The sequence below is a fragment of the Eubalaena glacialis genome, chromosome 12 (genome assembly GCF_028564815.1).
Source record: "Eubalaena glacialis isolate mEubGla1 chromosome 12, mEubGla1.1.hap2.+ XY, whole genome shotgun sequence".
Lineage (NCBI taxonomy): Eukaryota > Metazoa > Chordata > Mammalia > Artiodactyla > Balaenidae > Eubalaena > Eubalaena glacialis.
Window position 1 is genome coordinate 48,427,513 of NC_083727.1, and position 20,740 is coordinate 48,448,252.

At 39.2% G+C, this 20,740-nt stretch overlaps 1 protein-coding gene across 5 annotated transcripts in view; it reads left to right on the forward strand.

Moving 5' to 3' along the window:
* Nucleotides 1–20,740, forward strand: part of LAMA4 (laminin subunit alpha 4) — a 148,695-nt gene that overhangs the window by 32,614 nt on the left and 95,341 nt on the right. For all 5 annotated transcript variants that reach the window (XM_061206771.1, XM_061206770.1, XM_061206769.1 and 2 more), the window contains exons 3-4: nucleotides 7,594–7,695; nucleotides 16,247–16,371. In XM_061206771.1, the coding sequence (XP_061062754.1) occupies nucleotides 7,594–7,695; nucleotides 16,247–16,371 (227 nt within the window). The remainder of the gene's footprint in view (nucleotides 1–7,593; nucleotides 7,696–16,246; nucleotides 16,372–20,740) is intronic.

Consider the following 20,740-nt stretch of genomic DNA (forward strand, 5'->3'; position numbering starts at 1 on the left):
AGATTTCTTTTTTTAAGAAAAATCGAAGGAAAAAAGGCACTGCTAAAGCCCCATTATGTTTTATAAGTGGCAATCACTACTATAAATGAGCAACTTATAAAGTGTTTTAAATAACTTTTCAAGGAGAAAATTAAAGAAATTTTCATCAGTATTAATGAACATAATCATCCTCCAATCCAACACTTCAAAAGGAAAATCTTTATGGCTTTAGGGCTCTAAACTTTTCTTGTTTGATCCTTTTAGTTTTACAACTAAAGAGAGCTATTTATTAGCAAGTGTGGTAAGTACTTCATCACAGCCTGAGTCTGTTGGTATCTAAAAGTCCAAATAAGCATTTGATCAAGTGCAGGGCTTGAGAACAGTTATCTGAGACCTTTGAGTGGAGCACTGGTTTCCATGCCCAAGAGAATACCCAAAAGACCCATAAAGAGTGCTGAGGAATAGCCACATAAATGTAAAGTAAATGCCATGATAACTATCTCTCCACTCTACAAAATTAAAGGACCTGGCTTAACTGTGGACAAGATAGCAGTGCTGTGCTCCTCAGAATTCCTCGGGACCTAAATCATTGTCTCTAATTCATTTGGTGATTAAATTGAGGGCTGGAGTGTTTTGCAAGTTTGCCACGGAATGGCAGATAGAGCTCCCAAGCCATAAGCACAAAGGTAGCTCTAAGAGCCAACTAGGAGAAACCAGGACCATAGTTTGTGTTCAGCTGATACACCAGCTTTATTTATGCCAATCCTAAGAAAAAATATCTCTGAACTGGATAAACCCCTGAGGAATGTTGAAACCACTTTCTTAATCAAGCTATGGTGAAATCACTGTCAAAATCTAAAAATTAACTTCGCCTATTGAAATGTGGGGAATTTCAATTACGCAAACAAGAGCTTAAAGAGACACAAGGGAGGGTACATGGGTAATTCTCTCTATATTCAAGTAAAGTCAAACAAGAAGGCAACTTGCTAACTGTAACCCACTGCATAATGCGTTTTAACTTATTTTGGCACTTCCATTATAGTTTTGTATATGAACAATCAAAACATGTTAAGTCCTACCAGAAAAAATACAGAGGCAAAGTTATCAATAGCTTAATTCGGGACTGCTTTCCATGTCACATACTTTATCTTTTATTTTTATAGACACAGAAAAAAATAGCCTGTGAAATGCCTACCCATGTAATAAATTCATATGTTCTTAGAAGTCACTCCTCCTCAGTAAAGGCTACATTGCTATTTTTAAATACATTAAATTGAACAATTGGTTCCTATTAGAAGGTCCCTGAATACTATCCGATTCTTAATTCTGCCCAAGTTTTAAGCAGATGGAAGTCAGCATTGTGTAAGATCCAGAGACTCTGAGTAAAGGCACAAAGCTTTAGCTCCTAAGTGAGCATAACATTCAATCTTAAGGTGACTAAATTTTAAGGTGACTAATACACTAAAACAAAAAATGGAATTCACTAAAACTAAAACTGGAGCTGAAATCATTGTTGCCTGGAAACAAGAGAAAAGTGGATTGATTATACCCATACAAAAACCTAAGCAGAAAGATAATTGAATGTGGGCTGTTAAATTTGAAGAATACTAATTTGGAAGGTAGCAATGACTGTGGATACAAATGAATGAATTCAGAGAGGTTTTTTTTAAAGCTTTCCACATTAAGCCTTAGTAAATTAAAGCAAAAGTTGATGAATCAAAATTTTACAAGTCTAATTCAGAAAGCAAGATGAGTCAACATTTGTAAAATGTTTGTAGATCCTTGGTTGAAGACACAATGCAAATATCTATTCCAATTTTAGGTCAAATCCTATTAGAATAGGCACAGGGCTGTGGCATGTGCTCTCTATAATGGAATTTTATTATAATTAATTCATTATTTTTGTTGGAACTGGAGATTAGAGTCTGTTTCTCTCTGGGACATCAAGTACCTACTCAGAGATCTCAAGATGTGTCTCACACCCTCAGATGACAACTTCAGGCCCCTCCTAAATCTGGTCAATTTTTGCTATTGTTAGTTTATTTTAACGGGTGATTGGAGACCTCAAATTCCTAAAGAATGCTATTAGAGCATTTAAATTGTTTAGTCAATTGGGCTTTTCAACAGAAATTCTGAAGGTCTTAGAGATTCACTATCTATGTGAAAGTAGTGGCTTGTGGCCAATTAATTGGCTCCTCTGTGACAATATTTGGAAAACACAGTGAGATTTTTATGAGTTTTTAACTTAATATTACTTTGCTTGGTACTCACTTTATTTGATAACTCCAAGAGATTTTTAGAAGTTTGCCGCACCCAAAGGATGCAGACTGGACTATACTTCAAAAGAACACAATTTAAGAATTTTTAAGAAAATTCAAAACATGTTCTGTATGATGACAGTATTGTTGGTTTAAGTCTAGTGTTTTCAAGGAGACTTCTTTGAATGAGGACAAAAATGATCAATCAGGTGTATAAATGTTATCCTTTTTGTTAAGAAACAACCTTAATTATAATTACATCTAGTGAAATAATTAACATTGTGATTATACGATGAACCTCTAGAAATAATGCCTTCTTCAAGGATATCAACATATATATACACTGTCATTTCCAGTTCCTTTAAATATAAGTGGCACATGGATACACCACACTAATTTCCTCCTAAGTTCTATCTAGTTCTGATTTCTATAAATATAAAATTAGTCAAGTAAACATATACTGATTTTTACTCCAAGCCAGACATCACACTAATCATAACAAAGTAAGCAAATGGCAATTTTAACTCTTATTCTTCAAAGGCAGAAGTAAATATTATTGATTAATCCAATCTCAGTGTCAGAGCAGGAGGCAAGCTGTAGTAACCGAGTGGCTTAAGAATAGAGAGCTGTAAAAAGTCTACAAGTGATTTAGTGTAAAGCAAAATGACAATGTGGCTGAAATAAGTTGTTTAAAAAGTAAATATTCCCATTCAATGTTTTTTATATATTAGTGATTGTATATATTTTTAAGCATGTATCTATTTTTAAAGAATTTTTTCTGGGGCTTAAAGGAGAGATTTTACATTTTTTATTCATTTCAGCCTGCTTTGGATTGTTTATAACAGCAAAAAATTGGAAATAACCTAAATGCCCAACAAGAAGGGTTTGGTTAACATATATTAATGGTACACCAGCAGGTTAAGCGCTCAAATGCGGGAGTCAAACAAAGAATCTAATTTCTGGGTCCACAATTTCTTATCTGTGTTACTTGGCCTGAATAACAATTCCTGTAAGCCACACAGACCGCATCTGCAAAACGAAGGTAACAGAACTTACCTCATAGAGCTATGGTGGGGTAAAAATGCAAGACCTATACAACATGACCAACGCAGTGACTTAGCATGATAAATATTTATGTTCAATTAATTAAAATGTAAATTAAATAAAATTTTAAATTTTATTTATTTATTTACTTACAAGGGGCAGCATGGTATAGTAGAGAAACAAGAAGATTTGGATCACTCTGAACCTCTTATAAACCTATGTGACATTGGATACATTTCTAATCTTCTCTGACTCTCAGTTTGTTCATTTCTAAAATGCAGGTATTTATACCTAATTCCCAGAGTTGCTGTGAAGAGCAAATACCATAACATGGATAAAGTACTTATCACAATACTTGGTACACAGGCTCTCAGTAAATGGTAACCATATTATCGTTATCATCATCATCATTATTGTCATTATTATCCTTGTTATTATTATCAATTTTTTAAAGGTTGTGGCACCATCCCAGAAGATACAAATCTCCCTGAGTGCTCTCTAAATCACCCACCCACGTGTTTATACAGTTGTCCGCTGTAGGTCAATCTTATGTGGGCAAGAGGGTTCAGGGTGGCATCTAAAAATTGATTGTAAGACTTCTCTTGCTTACACACACACATATATAATACATAAACACATCTTTGTTTAGTAAATTCTGGAGAATATTTCCAAAGAAAGCAGACAGATATTATTCTCCTTGTGAGAAGACTATTCAGCTTTCACAGGCCTCTAAATAGCACAGGTCTTAGAATTACTTAGAGAAAAAATTGTTAACCAAGAGCAAAACTAAAAAATAGCCACACTTTCATTCTTGAAAATATCTACCTTTTAATATTATGACAAAGGTCAATTTCGCCAGTTCCTATAGAATTTCAAGAAGAGATTCAGTAAAACTTAACAGAACTTTCTGGGAAAAAAATGATGACATGTTTTTACATAAAAGAAACAACCTTAAACAGCTCTTCCTGAGGATACTCAAGCTTCTCTTGAACCACTTAACAATTTACTGTTTCAAGGAATCCTCTAAAGTTCTACAACGCAAGGTCCAAGGTATCCAGTGCATGGGCTCTAGTAATGACATCAGAAGCTCCCCATACCCAGGGCTTCCATTATTCCATATGGTGCCTTTGTGTGAATTTTAAATAGATAGATGAGTTAGAAAATACAATCCTTTCAAGTGTACAAAACTCAGCAAGAAAGGAGTTGGCCAGGCTTCCAACCCTCCTTGCCCTCTTGGCAGGGGACCAAGTGACTATGCCACACAACCCTGTCCCTGCCTCCCTTCTCTTCCCATCTCCCACAGTACGAGACCTGAGCCAAATCATCCTTCACACAAGGTCAGAACCTTCGTCTGGTGGGTGGATAAGTGGATAATGACAGATTCTCAGAGTGAAGTCTCCTCCTAAACTTGGCATAACAAAGATTTCATCTTGTACACAGTCTAGTCAAGGCAGTGGCTGCCTGGACTGTGTTGAGGAACACTGGAGACCCAATCCTGCCCCAGCAGAGAGCGGTGAGCAGGTTAGCAGGATAAACCACTGGTTTCCAACAGCACATATACCTCAGATGTCCTGTCCTGGTCCAAACCATTCAAATCACAATCACAAGTTCTTTGAGCAATGAACATGTACAAGGTACTGTGACAGGTGCTTTGAAGCAATCCTTCCAAACCTAGTCTCACACTGAAATCTTCATGGGGCTTTTTAAAAATACAGATCCCTCAAAATTTTTCAGTAAACCTAAAACTCTTCTAAAATACAAAATCTTCCAATTTTTTTTTTCCTATGTTGTGATAATTTTATTTTTGTTTTTTAAAAATGAGTCTCTTAATTTAATCAGGGCCTCAGGCTAATAAGAGATTAGCCACTGTCATATTCACAATGATGCATTTATTCAGGGCAAATCTTAATTTTCTTTGTCTTCTTCAGAAGAAAGAGCTGCGAGAATGCCTAAAAGACTTGCACTACTATCAATTTCAAAACACCCTTTCAGAAATTTGATTCCTTGGGCCAGAGGAAGGTCCTTACTATAGTTGATGGTACAAGTGGGTCTTTTCGAGGTTGGTCAAAGGGTACAAACTTCCAGTTAAAAGACTAACAAATTCTGGTTATCTAATGTATAGCACCTTGATTATAGTTAATAATACTGTATTATACACTTGAGAGTTGCTAAGAGAGTAAATCTTACATGTTCTCACCACAAAAAAGAAATGGTAGTTATGTGACATGATGGAGTTGTTAGTTAATGCTGTGGTGGTAATCATTTTGCAATACATACGTATATCAAATCAGCATGTTGTACACCTTAAACTTATACAACATTATATGTCAGTTATATCTCAATAAGGCTGGGGGGAAGAATTAATTAAAATAAATAATTTTTAAAATACAAAATTTATTTTATACAAAAAAAAATGTAGATTCTTTGGCTTCACCATCAGAACTATTGAATCAGAAACTCCCCCAATCAGATGTCTGTAACTTGGTCAGTTAGAGAACTCAGAAACCGCTGGTATGGAGGCTCCTGAGATAACTAAGGCCCTCACTACTGTCATCCATTCCTTTTATAATTAAAAGCCTCCTAATGTCAAAATGCAGGATGCAACACATTCATGGGTCATCAAATCAATGTTATGTCTTAGGACCAGGATACATTTTAAGATAAAATAAAATAGAGAAGTTTAAAGTATATGACACATAGTAAGATTAATTACTGTTTTGTGAGTCTTTTTTCTTACTCTTGTTTCTGTGAATGCCTTTTTCTGTGTACTGCATCACAGTGAAAACATGTATTTCTTGTATTTTGAAACAGAAGTTAGAAATATGTGAAATTAGGTGGTGTGAATTAAATGCTTCCTACTGCAATTTTAGCACCTTTCCCTCTCTTTTGTTCCCTAGTGGAAACTGAGAAAAAGGCTTACCATCAACTACAAAGTCTCCATTATAAATTATAAATTGGTCCCTTCTCAGCCTTATTTTGTCTTCACTTAGAAAGACAGAATTTCTTTGCCTTTTCTTCATAGGCAAATGACATTATGCTCTATTAAACTTCCTCCAAATGGAATATGTTAAATTTTAGTTTTAGGACTATGGGGTTTTTATACTGTGCATGGTGTCTAGTGATTCTTTCTCTACAGAGGAAAAAGCAAGAGGAAATGGGTTTGCATAACAGTCAGAGGGACCTCAGCCAGATACAATGAAAAGTTTCCTGGTAACCAAGACAGTACAAACTACGAGTCAATGGCGGGTGTGATGGGAACCCTCCTCCTCTGTAAGTTTGTGGAAACAACGCAGATTCTTATCTGTCTGGAATTCTTTAGATGTAAATCTGTCTGATAGGCAAGGAGTGGACTTCCAGGCCTATGATGTCATTTCTGCCTTGCAGCATTGAAACATTCCAAAGAAACATAAAGTACATATCCATAAGCCCAATGGCATAAACCAAGAACAATCTCACAAAGTTTCTCAACCTGACAAGTGACATTTGGGCAGGGCAATTCAGCAAATGCAAGATCGGTTAACATCACCACAACCCACACCTCTGGGTTTAATTATCTCACCACTGGAAGAAGGAAAACAATGTGTTTCTCGCAGTTACGAGGACAAATGAAATATAGGAAGAGCGCCCACGAAGGACCTGCTAAGTGTAAGGACTCATTAACTTCCTTACCCCTCCCTTTAAAATTTTAGGATCTGAAAAGCGTATTTTTTTAAGAGCTCAAGTTTATGAAAGACACATCTCTAAGTTGTTCTGCCACAGCCAATAATTTCTGAACCCACAGGTCTTTATTCATAGGGAGCGTGATGCAGTGCCTCACCCAAATAGTTTGGATTTGTTTTGTTTCGGATTGGAAGAAAACATTAGAAAATTTCTCCTTCACTGTTACCTAAAATCTTCTTATACTTCCTCACAGTGGTAGACTGTGTTAAAGGTGCTCCTGTTCTGCTGAGAAGTGACAGGCGTTCACGCGGCGCAGGAGAGGAAGAGACGACGTCCTGCTGCGCGAACGGCTACGCCTCGCGAGAATTGGACGCCATTTGTTCTCGTGGTGTCCGGGCCAACCTCGGCAGGAACCCCCGCCCCCAGGCTCCCCCCGCCCCCCAAAGAAAAGAAATGAAAAAAGAGGCAGAAAAGATACATAAAGAAAATTGGATATACATCATTGAATGGTAGTATAAATAGTTCATGTTAGTATGTTCTGTAAAGAAATATTTAGATCATTTACCAATCATCTCCTCTTACTCCTCTCAGAAAATGATGGCCAGAATTGATCTTTTCGGTCATGAAGATGCTTTTGTTGTGTCTGTTTCAGAAATGCGACGCCGGATTCTTTTTTGCCCAGTCGGGAGAATGTTTGCCCTGTGACTGTAATGGTAATTCCAACGAGTGCTTGGATGGCTATGGACTCTGTGTGGTAAGTCGGGGTCATCTATCACTTCTCACATATTGCATTGAGCCTTTGCATCTTGGGTGGGGATAAAATATTCTTCCTGGATGTTTGAGCTACCTAGGAGCAAACTGCTAATCAGGCTTTCCTTTTACCCTTCACTTTTCCTGTAAAACACCTCATATAAACTGCGTATGACTGTAAGTGGTCACCAAGGTGTATGTCTGAATGTGCGTGTGTCCCTAGCAGTAACTGCCCCACCACCCTCGGCAGCTGGTTTCCTGCTAACGGCCATTGGTGATGGGCTTGAAAATAAAACACAGAGGAGGAAATCATCCATCCAAATTCCTCTGTAATAGTACAGTTTGCCATATGTTTGGCTTCACTCCACATAGACCAGGGGAATAAAACAGTTGTTTCATAGCCTATTTTACAACTTGAGATAGTCAGGTCTATAGATCAAAATTTGTTTAACAAAAAAAAAAAAAAAAGGTTTAAACCAAATAGCTAATAAAAATGAAAGCTTTGGCGTTATGGTCTTTGTAACTCTGTAATCAAGCCCCCAAAGAATTTTTTTTTTCCTTAACTGAAATGAATTTTCCAATAGACAGTGAAACATGATAGAGATTTATGAAGGAGAATGAGAAACCTTTTAGCAAAAGTACGTGCTACGTATTTCCCATTTTCACTAAAGGGACTGACAACCTAGTGAAAATGGGGATTGAAATATTTACCAGAAGTGACTTCAGTAGAGGTCGTAGGAGGCGTTTTTAAAGACTTATGCCCTAAGATCATGTTTTCCTTCATGAGCGATACTATTACACAGCAGTATAATAGTAGAAGTTCCCATGAGGCAAAGAGGCTTTCCAAAACTGCAAGAATATTTTTGCATAAGCTGCAAGAATACTTAAATATACCTACCTACCTCAAAATTAGCAAAATTGTCTGTATTAAGCAGATAATTTTGATTATAAGTGGTCTTCAGGGTGTGTACTTGAAGGTGTTATTCTACTCATGTATTACAATTAAGATGCAAATTAGAACGTTTCCATTTATTTTAAACCTAACAATTCACATTTTTCTAGGGACAGAATTAAGTTGCAAACACTAAACGTTGCTAACTCTTTGTAGTGTTTGTTTAGTCCTGGCGTTTCTGTTTTCCCCTTCCCCCATCTTCTTAAATAACCATTACATCCAGGATGTCCTCTGTAGCAGTGTAGGCACCCGCAGCTGCCAAAGTCTACCCCTTTCTAATGCTTCCATCTCCGGTTTCCTGTTATTTTAATCCCAGTGACATTTGAAAAGAAAATCCCATGGATGCACTTGAACTAATAATGTACATCTCTGATAATTTGACCAATTAAAGGCTCTTTGTCATCTAGTTTATTTAAATATAAGACAACAGGGACTGGCCAGCCCATCAGCTGCTGTTAGGCAGTCAGTAAGATGGAAGACTGAAATAAATTAAAGGGGAAAAATGTCCCTTCTGCTAGTGCCTATGGAGGGCTATGACAAAACTACTGTTCGTTACAATGACCTGGTCAGAATAAGAGCTATCATGGTTTTATCTTTGACCTGGACTTGAGCTTCTGAAGGGGGCAGTCATCACATGATTCCTTCATAGCTCTTGGGGCATACGAAGTTCTAATAAAAGTTTGGGGATGGGCTAGGGTATAAACATTTATAAGCACACTCAGGGAAGTTGCCGATCTTCCTGCAGTTACTTTGTTCCAAGATAGAACATTAAAAAAAAGAAAGAAAATAGCCATCTTACTTCTCAGCTCCTGCCTTGTAGCCCCAGCTTCTTGTCATCGTTCAGGGAGCCAGAGAAGACACAGCGGCTCCACCTGAACACCTTGTAATTCACTGTGGGCACCAGAGTTTCAATCAGTTCTTAACAGTTTGCCTGGCCTAACTCATTTCTCCCATCTTCCATAAGCAACCAAAAATAAATGGCTTTCTTTTATTTCATTTGGTTTTATTTTGAAGGCTTGTAATGCCTCTGTCTTATCTTCCCCTCTTTGTTTCTAATTCTTCCTCCATTCCCATGATCAGTTTCAATTGGACCTTATATTTTACAGACTGATTTTAAGGAACTAAGCCATTTGACAAAATATATAGAGTAAACAAAGTTATGCTACCATTTCAGACATACCAAAAAATCTTAAGAGATTTCTTCACAAGAGGAATGCCAACTCTTCAGATGCAGAAAGGTGGCTAAGTGAAAAGTGGATTAACTAATGAAATCCAGTATGCATTGGTTGTCTTTCCAAAGGGCCACTTTGCATCTTATCAGAACCGGGGTGCATTGGGCAGGGTTCTCAGTGGAGTCAGCTAGGCAGAGACTTAAAGGCCAGGTAACTCCAGTGGGCATGGCAGACTCTCTAGGAAAGCTCCCGAAAGAGGCATGAGAAAGGATTTAATGTGTAGAAACAAACAGAAGCAGACAGATGGCTAGTGATAGGAATGCCTGGTCACTGATAACCTATAGTTTATCCCCCAATCTAGAGGCTAGGTACAGAGAACCAAGAAGAGACCATAACTAAGGCCAGTTACCATCTAAAGAACTGGTGCTTCATCATTAGGAGAAAGCGTGGAGCCCATTGACCAGAACTAGAGTGGAGAAAATCTGACTTGAAGTTCACCACTGGCACGGGCTCCTCAGGTTCCTTTTGATTAAGCATTGGTTTATCTGTTGATTTCATTTATCCACTTAACAAATAAGCATTTTTTGAGTACCACTTATGTGCCTGACACTATTCTAGGATCTGGATTAAGTGGTTTCCACTGTGTGGACTGAAGGGCTGTAGGGACAGAACACCTACTTGAAAATGCTTGTGGATGTGACCAACATAATGAAGTTCAAAGTACGAGGACCAGGGGCGCTTTAGAAACACACGCAGAGACCCCAACCTGCTCAGTGACAATCAAAGAAAAAAAATTAAAAGATTTTGAGGACTGTGCCAGCATTTCAGGAAAAAATATAAATCTGAATGAAAAGATTTGGATTTGAAACCACTAAATAACTGCAAAACATAATTGAAATCTAGAAAGAAAACCATCAAGCTGTTAAGGATTCACATCTGGCTGGTAGAAATGTGGACGGACTTTTATTTTCTTCTTTTCACTTTACAGTATACCTACCCAAGTGTTCTACAACTGCCTGTAGTAATTTTATAATTAAAAAGATATTGATATTTAGATGGACTTCTACCCCACCCTAAGCACGATGGAGAAAGGGAAGTCATTCAACATATTGAAGGCTAAGGAATTTTTTATTACTCTCAAAGCCTAATTAAAACCTAATTCAGGAAAGCAAAGATATTACATCTCTAATTTCTGTAGACACTAGCATTTTTCTCCTGATTGTCAAAATGTCCTTTATGTGTATTAAGCCAAAATCAACCAATGTAAGTCCCTTTAAGACTAAGCATGTGTGATGGATAAAGCAACACCCCTATTAGATGTCCAATAGAAAGAAGAAATTGAGTAATAGGGAATTCTTTTTCCTGTTTTACTTGCAACTATAAAATTGGTATCTAAATCAAGTGCATAATTCTTACATTAAAATTTTGACAATTTTCCAATCTGTTGCAAGCTTGGAAAAACCAAATTTTGCAAATAGTGATTGATTTGGTTCCATGTTGGCTAAAGTTTTGAAATAAAGTGCTAAAATTTGTGTGCAAAGGATGGCTAGCTCAGTGGAGCCCCCTGTTGCTTTGTGGCCCCAATGTAAGAGTATGATGGGAACCAAATGCAGATAATAAGTTCTCTGTACATTGTTTTTCCTTCTTTTCTCAACCCTAAACATGTTCCTCCTCTTGTATTCCCCACCTCAATTAATGACAGCACCATTCTGCCAATCCCCCATGCTTAGATGTCCCAGATGCTTCATCAACTGCCTTTTCCTCTTCACCAATATTCAGCTGAACACCAAATCCTGCCAGTTCAACCTAGGAGAGGACCTCCTTTGTTCTGTGCCATCCCACTGTCTTAATTCATGCCCACAGTATCCCTCCCTGACCACTAGTGCAGCTTCCCAACTACTCATTATGCCCTGCTCCAGACTCTCCTCCCCCTAATCTGTCTTCCTCACAAGCAATGGAAACATCTTTAAAAAACACAACCTAATCAAGGCATCCCCCTTTCTAAAATCCTTCAAGGATTTCGATTCCAGACCCACTGAGCTTCTCTCTGCCACCTAAACTAACTCTATACTTTCACTCTCTGTGTCTGAACTTGTGTTTCCCTGTTCTCTGCCTGGGATTTCTTGCTTATCCTTCAAGGCCTAGTTCAAATATCACCACCTCCATTAAGTCTTCTCTAGCTTTCTCAGGAAGAGTAGACCCTTTCCCTTCTTTCTGACCCATAGCAGAGTCATAGCACCTGGCACACTATATTCTTCTCAGTTTACCTCTCTGTTTTTATCACAACTTACTCAAAGTGAGTTATTCAAAGGCAGGAACTGGGTCTTCTTCATTTTAGTAACCGTCACAGCTCATTGTCTGTCATGATACCAGCTTAATCCAGGTTTAAGTGAATGAATAACAAATTAACTTAAAAGCAAAAATCTTTAATATTATAATTTGAGACACTGGGGTCCCCTTTATTGCAGTAAAATGCACTGTCTTGTTATTCTAGAGCCTTAGGCTTGGGCTGAGTGCTGAGTAACTAGCAAACAGTGCTACCGACATGAGGTGTTTCCATCTAGACCCTTGCTTCTCAAGTATAGTCTAGACCAACAGCACTGGTGATACTTGGGAGCTTGTTAGAAATGCAGAAACCCAGGCCCAACCCAGACACCCTGAACAGAATCTGCATTTTCACAAAATCCCCAGTGCATTCTGTGCACACAGGTCCGAGAAGCTCTGATCTAGACAGAGCAGCAGTTCTCAAACTTTTTGTCTCTTGAGCCCTTTACACTCATAAGAATCACTCAAGGTGCCAAAGAGCTTTTGTTTATGTGGATTATACCTGTTCATGTTTACTGCATTTGAAATTTAAAAGGGAAAATTTTTATAATATTTTCTTATTAATCTATTTGAAAAGAACAATAATAAACCCATTACATGTTAACATAAACAGTATGTTTTTTAAAAATATAAACATATTTTACAAATTGAAAATAGGTTTCATGTCTGGCTTAATGGAAGGCAGCTGGATGTGATATCTGCCTCTGCATCAATCTGTGGTGATATCTCCTTGTCACGTAGCCTCAGGAAAACCCCACCTTATACACATGAGAAATGAGAGTGCAAAAGAGAAATAAAACCTTAGTATTATTATGAGAATAGTTTTAACTTCCCTGGACATATTTTGAGAACCACAGGTCTAGATAGACTGTAGTCACGCGTGAAGCCTGTGACTAGCCACTAACCTGATCCTTTTAGGCTTTCTTCCCACGTTATGCTGGTGCTGTGGCCCAGTCGTCAAGAGACTCCATTTTTCACATGAAGGAGACACAGCTGGTGCCCAAATGTCATTCCTGACACTTAACGTGCAATTGATTATCTAGATGTAGCTTTCTTAACCACTGGCCAAAAATTCAGAATGCTTTTTTCATTTTTAAGTGGGGTCAGTTTCATTAAAAAATAAATTTGTACCCCACTCCAACAACAGCGTACTATTTATTGCTGTCATTTTTCCTTTCTGTTTTTTAAATGGCAGAGCAATGAAGGTAAAGGATGTTTGCAATCTCAGAGTAAAAGATTTTCAGAGCTAGAAGAAACCTTATAGACCGTCTCAGCTAGATCCTCGTTTTACACACAGAGAGACCCAGAAAAGTCGAGTGACTTGCTCAAGGTCAACCAGCTAGAAAATGGAAGAGCTAGGGAACTCTGTCCCTGCTGCCAGCACTATCCCTGCCAGTCTCCCAGAATGTGCATCATTTGCCTTTTAGGGAATTTCATAACTAAGTCTTTAAAAGAAGGCAGATGACAAGAGTCAGTGTTTGCACTCTGAGCGTTTAGAGGTCACAGTGATTTGGAGGCTTTTTGCCCTTGAGGGTAATTGCTCCCTGTGGCTGCCATGGAAGAATTAGTGCCCTGACAAGGAATCTATCTAAAGCATCCATGAGTTGTAAGGTGACAGAATTGAGAACTGGCTCATTTTTGCAGCTAAATAGGCTCTTCAGGCATGAAGAGTGGTCTAACATCTTACAACAGGCTTGTTTTCTTCTGCACAGATAGGCTTCATCTGTCCAACAAGGACTCAGACAAGTTTGACCCCAGTCTAGAGCTGCCCTGCCAGATTGCTTATGGCTTACATTCCTGGTAGTTGGATAAGGCTCGTTGGTTTTCCCTGGGATGAGAGATTGCCACCAATTTTGAGCTGGCTTTGGGTGCATATTAATTTCCTTTACTTGCTCCAGATGCTAATTCACCCTTTCCCACTTTTTCCTTCATTTTTCTTTCCAACAAACATTTACTGAAGGTTGACTTAGCACTTGATACAGCATTAAGAACAGTGAGGGAAATATTTTAACATCCTGTTGTCTGCACATCATACTTTATTTTTCAGTTTCTCTTCTGTCAGGTGGTCTGAACTAGCCTCTTATCAATAATTCTATTCTGTTAACGTAATTCTAATCAGGACCCAAAGACTGTCCACATCTAATGGCAGATCAAATGCCCAAAGAGCATTCAACCATGATAGCTGTGGCCCACATCAGGATTCCTCCCTTTTGTCTAGTGTGTTGTTCTTGATATGAAGCTCAAACTGTTAGTAAAACAGTCTGACACTTTCTAATGCAGTCATTTTATGACTCTTTTGGGAAAGAAGCCTTTTCTCTAACACACTGGAGAAGCAGTATAATATGGGAGCTTACAGCCTAACCTCTGGAGCCAGGTTGCCTGAGTTCAGATCTCACTTTTGAGACACACCTACCTCTGTGTGACACTGGGCAATTTACTTAACCTCCCTGTGTCTCTATTCATGTGTAAAATTGGGAAAAAATAGTAACTTACTTTAGAATTATTGTGAGAATTAAATTAGTTAATCCAGATAAAATGTTTTGAGCAGGACCTCACTATTATTTTGAACCTCAACATAGAACATAGAGACAAAATAAAGAACTCAGAGTTAAGTTTACAGTCACTCCGTCTTGCCTTCCCCAAGATTCTTCCACAGAGCCCTATTTAAAAAAAGTTATCTGTTGAAGTTCTCATGCATAGATGTTACTAAGGGAATTGCTCAAACAGGAGGGTGCCTCTTCAATGGCGTTCTAATTCTAACAGTACAATTTTTCACTGAAAAGCCTATTCAAACTTTATACACTCTGATGAATATAGATGTCTTCTTTTCATCTTTGAAAATATCGTAGTGCTACTGGCATTGCCTTGTGCAATCCAGTCATGTCCAGTTGGAGAAAATATCAGTAGACTAGCATCACTGACTCTTCCAGAGGACGAGTGAGAAATTAATCCATCAGCTCAACAAACAGCTGCTGAGTACAGACTCCATTCAAGTTGATGGCAGTATAATGCTGAGAGACTCAGTGTGGAGGGAAGCGCTGCTGCAGCTCGGAGCAGATGATAACAGTACAATGTGGGCAATGGAAGGCGAGAAGGATCGGGGAGGGGGGCATCAGGAAGGAATCCTGAAGCTCTCAAGGCCTGGTGCAAATCTTGAATGATGAACAGACATTCTAGGCAGAAGAATCAACTGTTTTGTGCTTTTTATCCAATTATCCCCACCACAAATGGAAAAATCACACAATAAACCTGCTTACTATTTTTTGTATATCATTATCCAAGATATCAACCCATTAGCAGAATATTCTTTATCTACCTTCTACTCCATTTATGCTTTATTCAGCCACATTTTGTTCTTCCAAGCCCATAAATTTTTTTTTTTAAATATTTATTTATTTATTTTATTTTTGGCTACGTTGGGTCTTCGTTGCTGTGCGCGGGCTTTCTCTAGATGCGGCGAGCGGGGGCTACTCTTCGTTGCAGTGCGTGGGCTTCTCATTGCAGTGGCTTCTCGTTGTGGAGCACGGGCTCTAAGCACACGGGTTCAGTAGTTGCAGCATGTGGGCTCAGTAGTTGTGGCGCACGGGCTTAGCTGCTCTGCGGCATGTGGGATCTTCCCCGACCAGGGAACGAACCTGTGTCCCCTGCATTGGCAGGCAGATTCTTAACCACTGCGCCACCAGGGAAGTCCCAAGCCCATAAATTCTTAAAACGTTCCCCCTGGTGCTTACCCGGGCGGATTTGTTTTTTCATTTCGTATTTATTCCAAGTCAATAAACTGATGCTTCTAGGATATCCAGAGTTTGATCATTCTGATTATCATTCTGAATTGAAATGAGTAACTGAAGAATAATCCCCTCTTCACACAAACTCTGAAGAGAGTCCCCAGGCTGCTAGTGCACACGCGGAGGTCATCCCCGTTGTCCGCAGTTTGTAGTGTTGACTGGGGCAGCGTGGCTCCTTTGTGCTGACCAGGACCATCGCACACCATCTATTTTGTCAGGCCTGACATCCCCTTTGCTTGAACTACTGCTTGATTTCCAGATTTGCTGTGTATAAAGTTTCTTACTGTGTCCTTGTCAGTTTTCTTATCTTTTGTCTTACAGCACTGCCAGCGGAACACAACAGGCGAGCACTGTGAGAAATGTCTAGATGGTTATATCGGAGATGCCATCAGGGGAGCACCCCGCGTCTGCCAGCCGTGCGCCTGCCCCCTGCCTCATGTTGCCAAGTAAGTCTTAAAGGAAGATGGTCTCTTCTACCACTTATCCGCTTAGTTTTTCTTTCTTTTTTTTCTCCCTATACAGAGTTCTAAGGTTTTTCCACAGTCAGAATTGAGTATCTCACGTTGCAATGAGACTGGAGAGAGATAGGAAAGTCTTCTAGCCTAAATCCACTTTCAGGAAAGCTTAAGCACTGCAGCATAGGTGATGCCTCTGTTCCCTAAATATTGGGGGTGGGGACGGGGCACATCACAGACGTCAGTGAAGCTTCCCAAGTTTTATAATCAAGGCTAGTCTCATCTTTTCTTGGCCATCCCTTGACCTAGAGAGATCACAACTGGTGATGCCAACAGACGTTATAATTCGTCATTTTCAGTGGTAGTGTTTCTCCTGCTCCCACAGAGCAGACATTTTCTACATGTGGCGGCTAAGTAGGCTTTCAGTCAGAAATGGAACACAGATAAGCAGATGTGCTTTAGACCAGTCAGCTCATAGAAGATATCTGAGAAAACTAATTTTCACTTCTGGCTGTGTTTCCTGAGTGAGAAGTTAAAGACAATACACATGCATCTTAAGGGAAATAATGGGATTCTTTTCAGGCACATATATGTATAAATCCAGTAGTTAGGTCATGACTAGCCATTTTATTGGCTTAAAAATGTAGAATGTAGAATTAAAATGATGTAGTGGTGTTTGGTTTTACAAGTATTCAACCAGTTCTCCAATTCTCTGACACCAACTGGTGTCCTACAATCTAATCAAATCTGACACTAACCACTACAGTTAGTGCAGACCCCATTGGTTAAGGGCTCAGTCCCACTTTGAAAGCCAGCCACAAGTTGGGGTCCCAGGCTACTCACATTTCTGCCCAGCTAAGTACAAATTCAGGGGTCCCTTCAATGCCTCTCCAAGTTTGATAATTCTCTACAATGACTCACAGAACTCAGGAAAGCACTGTACTTACAAATACAGTTTTATTACAAAGGATACAACTCAGGACCAGCCAAATGTAAGAGACGCAGGGACATGGTATGGACAGGGAGATGGGAGGGAGCAGAGCCTCTGTGCACTTGCTCTCCAGGTGCACCACCCCTCAGCAAATCTGTGTGTTCACCAACACAGAAGCTCCCCAAACCTTGTTGTTCCGAGCTTTATCAAAGTTTCATTATAGTCATGATTGAATTATTGGTGATTGAACTCAATCTTCAGCCCCTCTCCCCTTCCATGAGGTGGATGGAGGGATGGGATTGAAAATTCCAACACTACTACAGGAACCCTACTACAGGAACCCTACTACAGTAGTAGGTTCCTCCCGCAGACCAGCCCACATCCTGAAGCTACTGAGGGACCCATCAAGTCACCTCATTAGCATAAACTCAAAGACAGTTGGGACTTCCCTGGTGGTCCAGTGGTTAAGAATCCTCGCTTCCACTGCAGGGGGCATGGTTCGATCACTGGTGAAAAAAAAAAGCCTTAAAAAAAAAAAAAAAGATACAATTGAAAAATTGAAAGGGACTCATTATGAATAACAAAAGACAGTCATGTCACTAAGAAATTCCATGGATTTTAGGAGCTCTGTACCAGGAACCAAGACAAAAATCAAATATATATTTTTTATTATCCCACAAGTGGAAAGAGTAAAAAATCTAGGTTCATATCTCTGCCTTGGCACATTATAGCTGTGTTATTTTAGACAAAGTCCCTTCTCTCTGTGTCTCACTTTCCATGAGATTTCAGGTCAAGGAAACTAGATTCAGATGTTAGCTTCATTTGTTGATTCCTTTAACCTGCTCTGGATCTCAGTTTTTTCCTTAGTAAATAAGAGTTGGTGTAAGGATCTGCCTCACAAAGTTGGATTAGGATAGCACGTGTGGAGCACTTGGGTTGGTGCCTCACACATAGAAAGGTGTATGTAGATGTTGGCTTTACTGAACACATACTTTATATTTTTTCTGATGCATTTTGCATACTCTATGTCAGGCACTCTTCTAAGTGTTTGGATGTAATATTTGCTTGATAGTTGTAGTAAAAATTAAATAATGCATATAAAATAATTTTTAAAAGGCCTGAATGCCTGACACACAAACACATACACACACACACACACACTTTCTTTTTTTTTCTTTTCTATTATGGTTTAATACAGGATATTGAATATAGTTCCCTGTGCTATACAATAGGAACTGTTTATCCATTCTATATATAATAGTTTGTATCTGCTAATCCCAAACTCCCACTCCATCCCTCCCTCCCCCTTGGCAGCCACAAGTCTGTTCTCTATGTCTATGAGTCTGTTTCTGTTTCGTAGATAAGTTCATTTGTGTCATATTTTAGATTCCACATATAAGTGATATCATCACACATACTTTCTTATAAAGAGAAAAGAGATGGCAACCAAATTTCCCCCTAATGTTTTTTCCCTTAATTGAACACCAATACCACCTAACATTTCACCTAATAGCTTGTGATTTGTTCAAATCCTCTGATGAGTCTGACAGTCAGTGAAGAAGTCAGATGTTTTACAGCCCCATCTTTCTTTAGAAACCATTAAACTGTCTCAGCCTTTGCTTTGTGATTTTTCATGTCCAGTGGTATTAATAATGTGTGCAAAATGGATGGGACTGAGAGTGAGAGTGGAAAATAACATTGTGTTCTATTATTTTCATTCAAGTGTGTCCTGATTTATGAGCTCCCTTTGGCTCATCTAGGTATATTCTTTAATTGTTCATTAATATTCTACTCTAACGTAGAGAATGGACTTGAGGACATGGGGAGGGGGAAGGGTAAGCTGGGACGAAGTGAGAGAGTGGCATTGACATATATACACTACCAAATGTAAAATAGATAGCTAGTGGGAAGCAGCCGCATAGCACAGGGAGATCAGCTTGGTGCTTTGTGACCACCTAGAGGGGTGGGATAGGGAGGGTGGGAGGGAGACGCAAGAGGGAGGAGTTATGGGGATATATGTATACGTATAGCTGATTCATTTTGTTATACCGCAGAAACAAACACAACATAGTAAAGCAATTATACTCCAATAAAGATGTTAAAAAAAATATATTCTGCTCTGAAACGTGAGTCTTAACCACATCTGATGAGGTGTTTAGCATGCTGCTCCCTTACCGTGGTAGAGTTATTTTGTTAAAATATTAACCTCCAACTTTCTAATAACAGGTTTCACTCATTCTCCCATATAAACAAAGATGTTATATAGCACCACCTGCTCAAAGCAGCTTTATAAGCTTAGAGCTGCAGTTTCTTTAGAAACTACCAGATGAATTAGAAAGGTAATCCCAAATTCTTCATTGTATTGTCCGAATTTTGTATTTTTTGCACCATTCATATGACAAGACTTCCTTATCTAAATTATGGGACATGAATGCCTTGAGATACAAGTCTTCTGGAGCCTCATTCCTATGGGCTGAGAAGTCTTGTCTACATAAAATCAACAAATATTAATCAAGCACTTATTATGTGCCAATCATGTACTGGTTGTTGGTCACAGTTGTGAATAAAACAGTTAAAAACTGCCTTCATTAAAATAGATGAAATTACAGCAATATTTTGAAGCTTCTAAAGCAAATGACCTTTTTACCTTTGAGCCAGATTATCCAGTATCTTAGTTCATCAAGAAGCTCTTCTGAAGACTGTTAACTCTTTCAGATAAAAGAAGCAGAAACTTGCCAGTCAGGTAATGAGCTTCTTGTCTGGAAAGAGGAAACACAGGTAGTTTCTATAGGCAACAAGAATCACCATTTCCACCCATGTTCTTTCTCTGCTTGTGTGAGTGGATCCAGGTTCAAAAGAGCAATTGAGGGACTTAAGGAACAGGCTGTGCAGTTAAGTGCGTATTCACAGATGTAAAAGCTGAAGTCTCTAGAGCAGTGGTCCCCAAACTTTTTGGCACCAGGGACTGCTTTCGTGGAGGACAATTCTTCCATGGAAGGGGTGGTGGGGGATGGTTCAGGCGGTAATGCCAGCGATGGGAGCGGCAGATGAAGCTTCCCTCGCTCGCCCGCTGCTCACCTCCTGCTGTGCAGCCCATACTGGTCCTTGGCCTGGGGGTTGGGGACTCCTGCTCTAGAGAACAGGTTTGAGGTGGAAAAACCTGCTGAAGATTAACACAAAAGCAAAAATATATGACCTATAAGTAAAGAACATTATGTGGGAGTGTGGAGGAATTGGGAAGGGTGGAAGAGACCTGCTTTCTCTGTAGTGGCAATAGTTCTACTTCCTGAATCCCTTGGGGGAGAGAACTGGATACAGAAAGCGGGGGTGGGGTGGGGTGGGGTGGGGGGATAGTGTGTGATCATAGAACAGGACAGATTTGCCTGGATCCTATAAAGTGCTAGTCTTTGATCTGGCCTTGTTATTGAC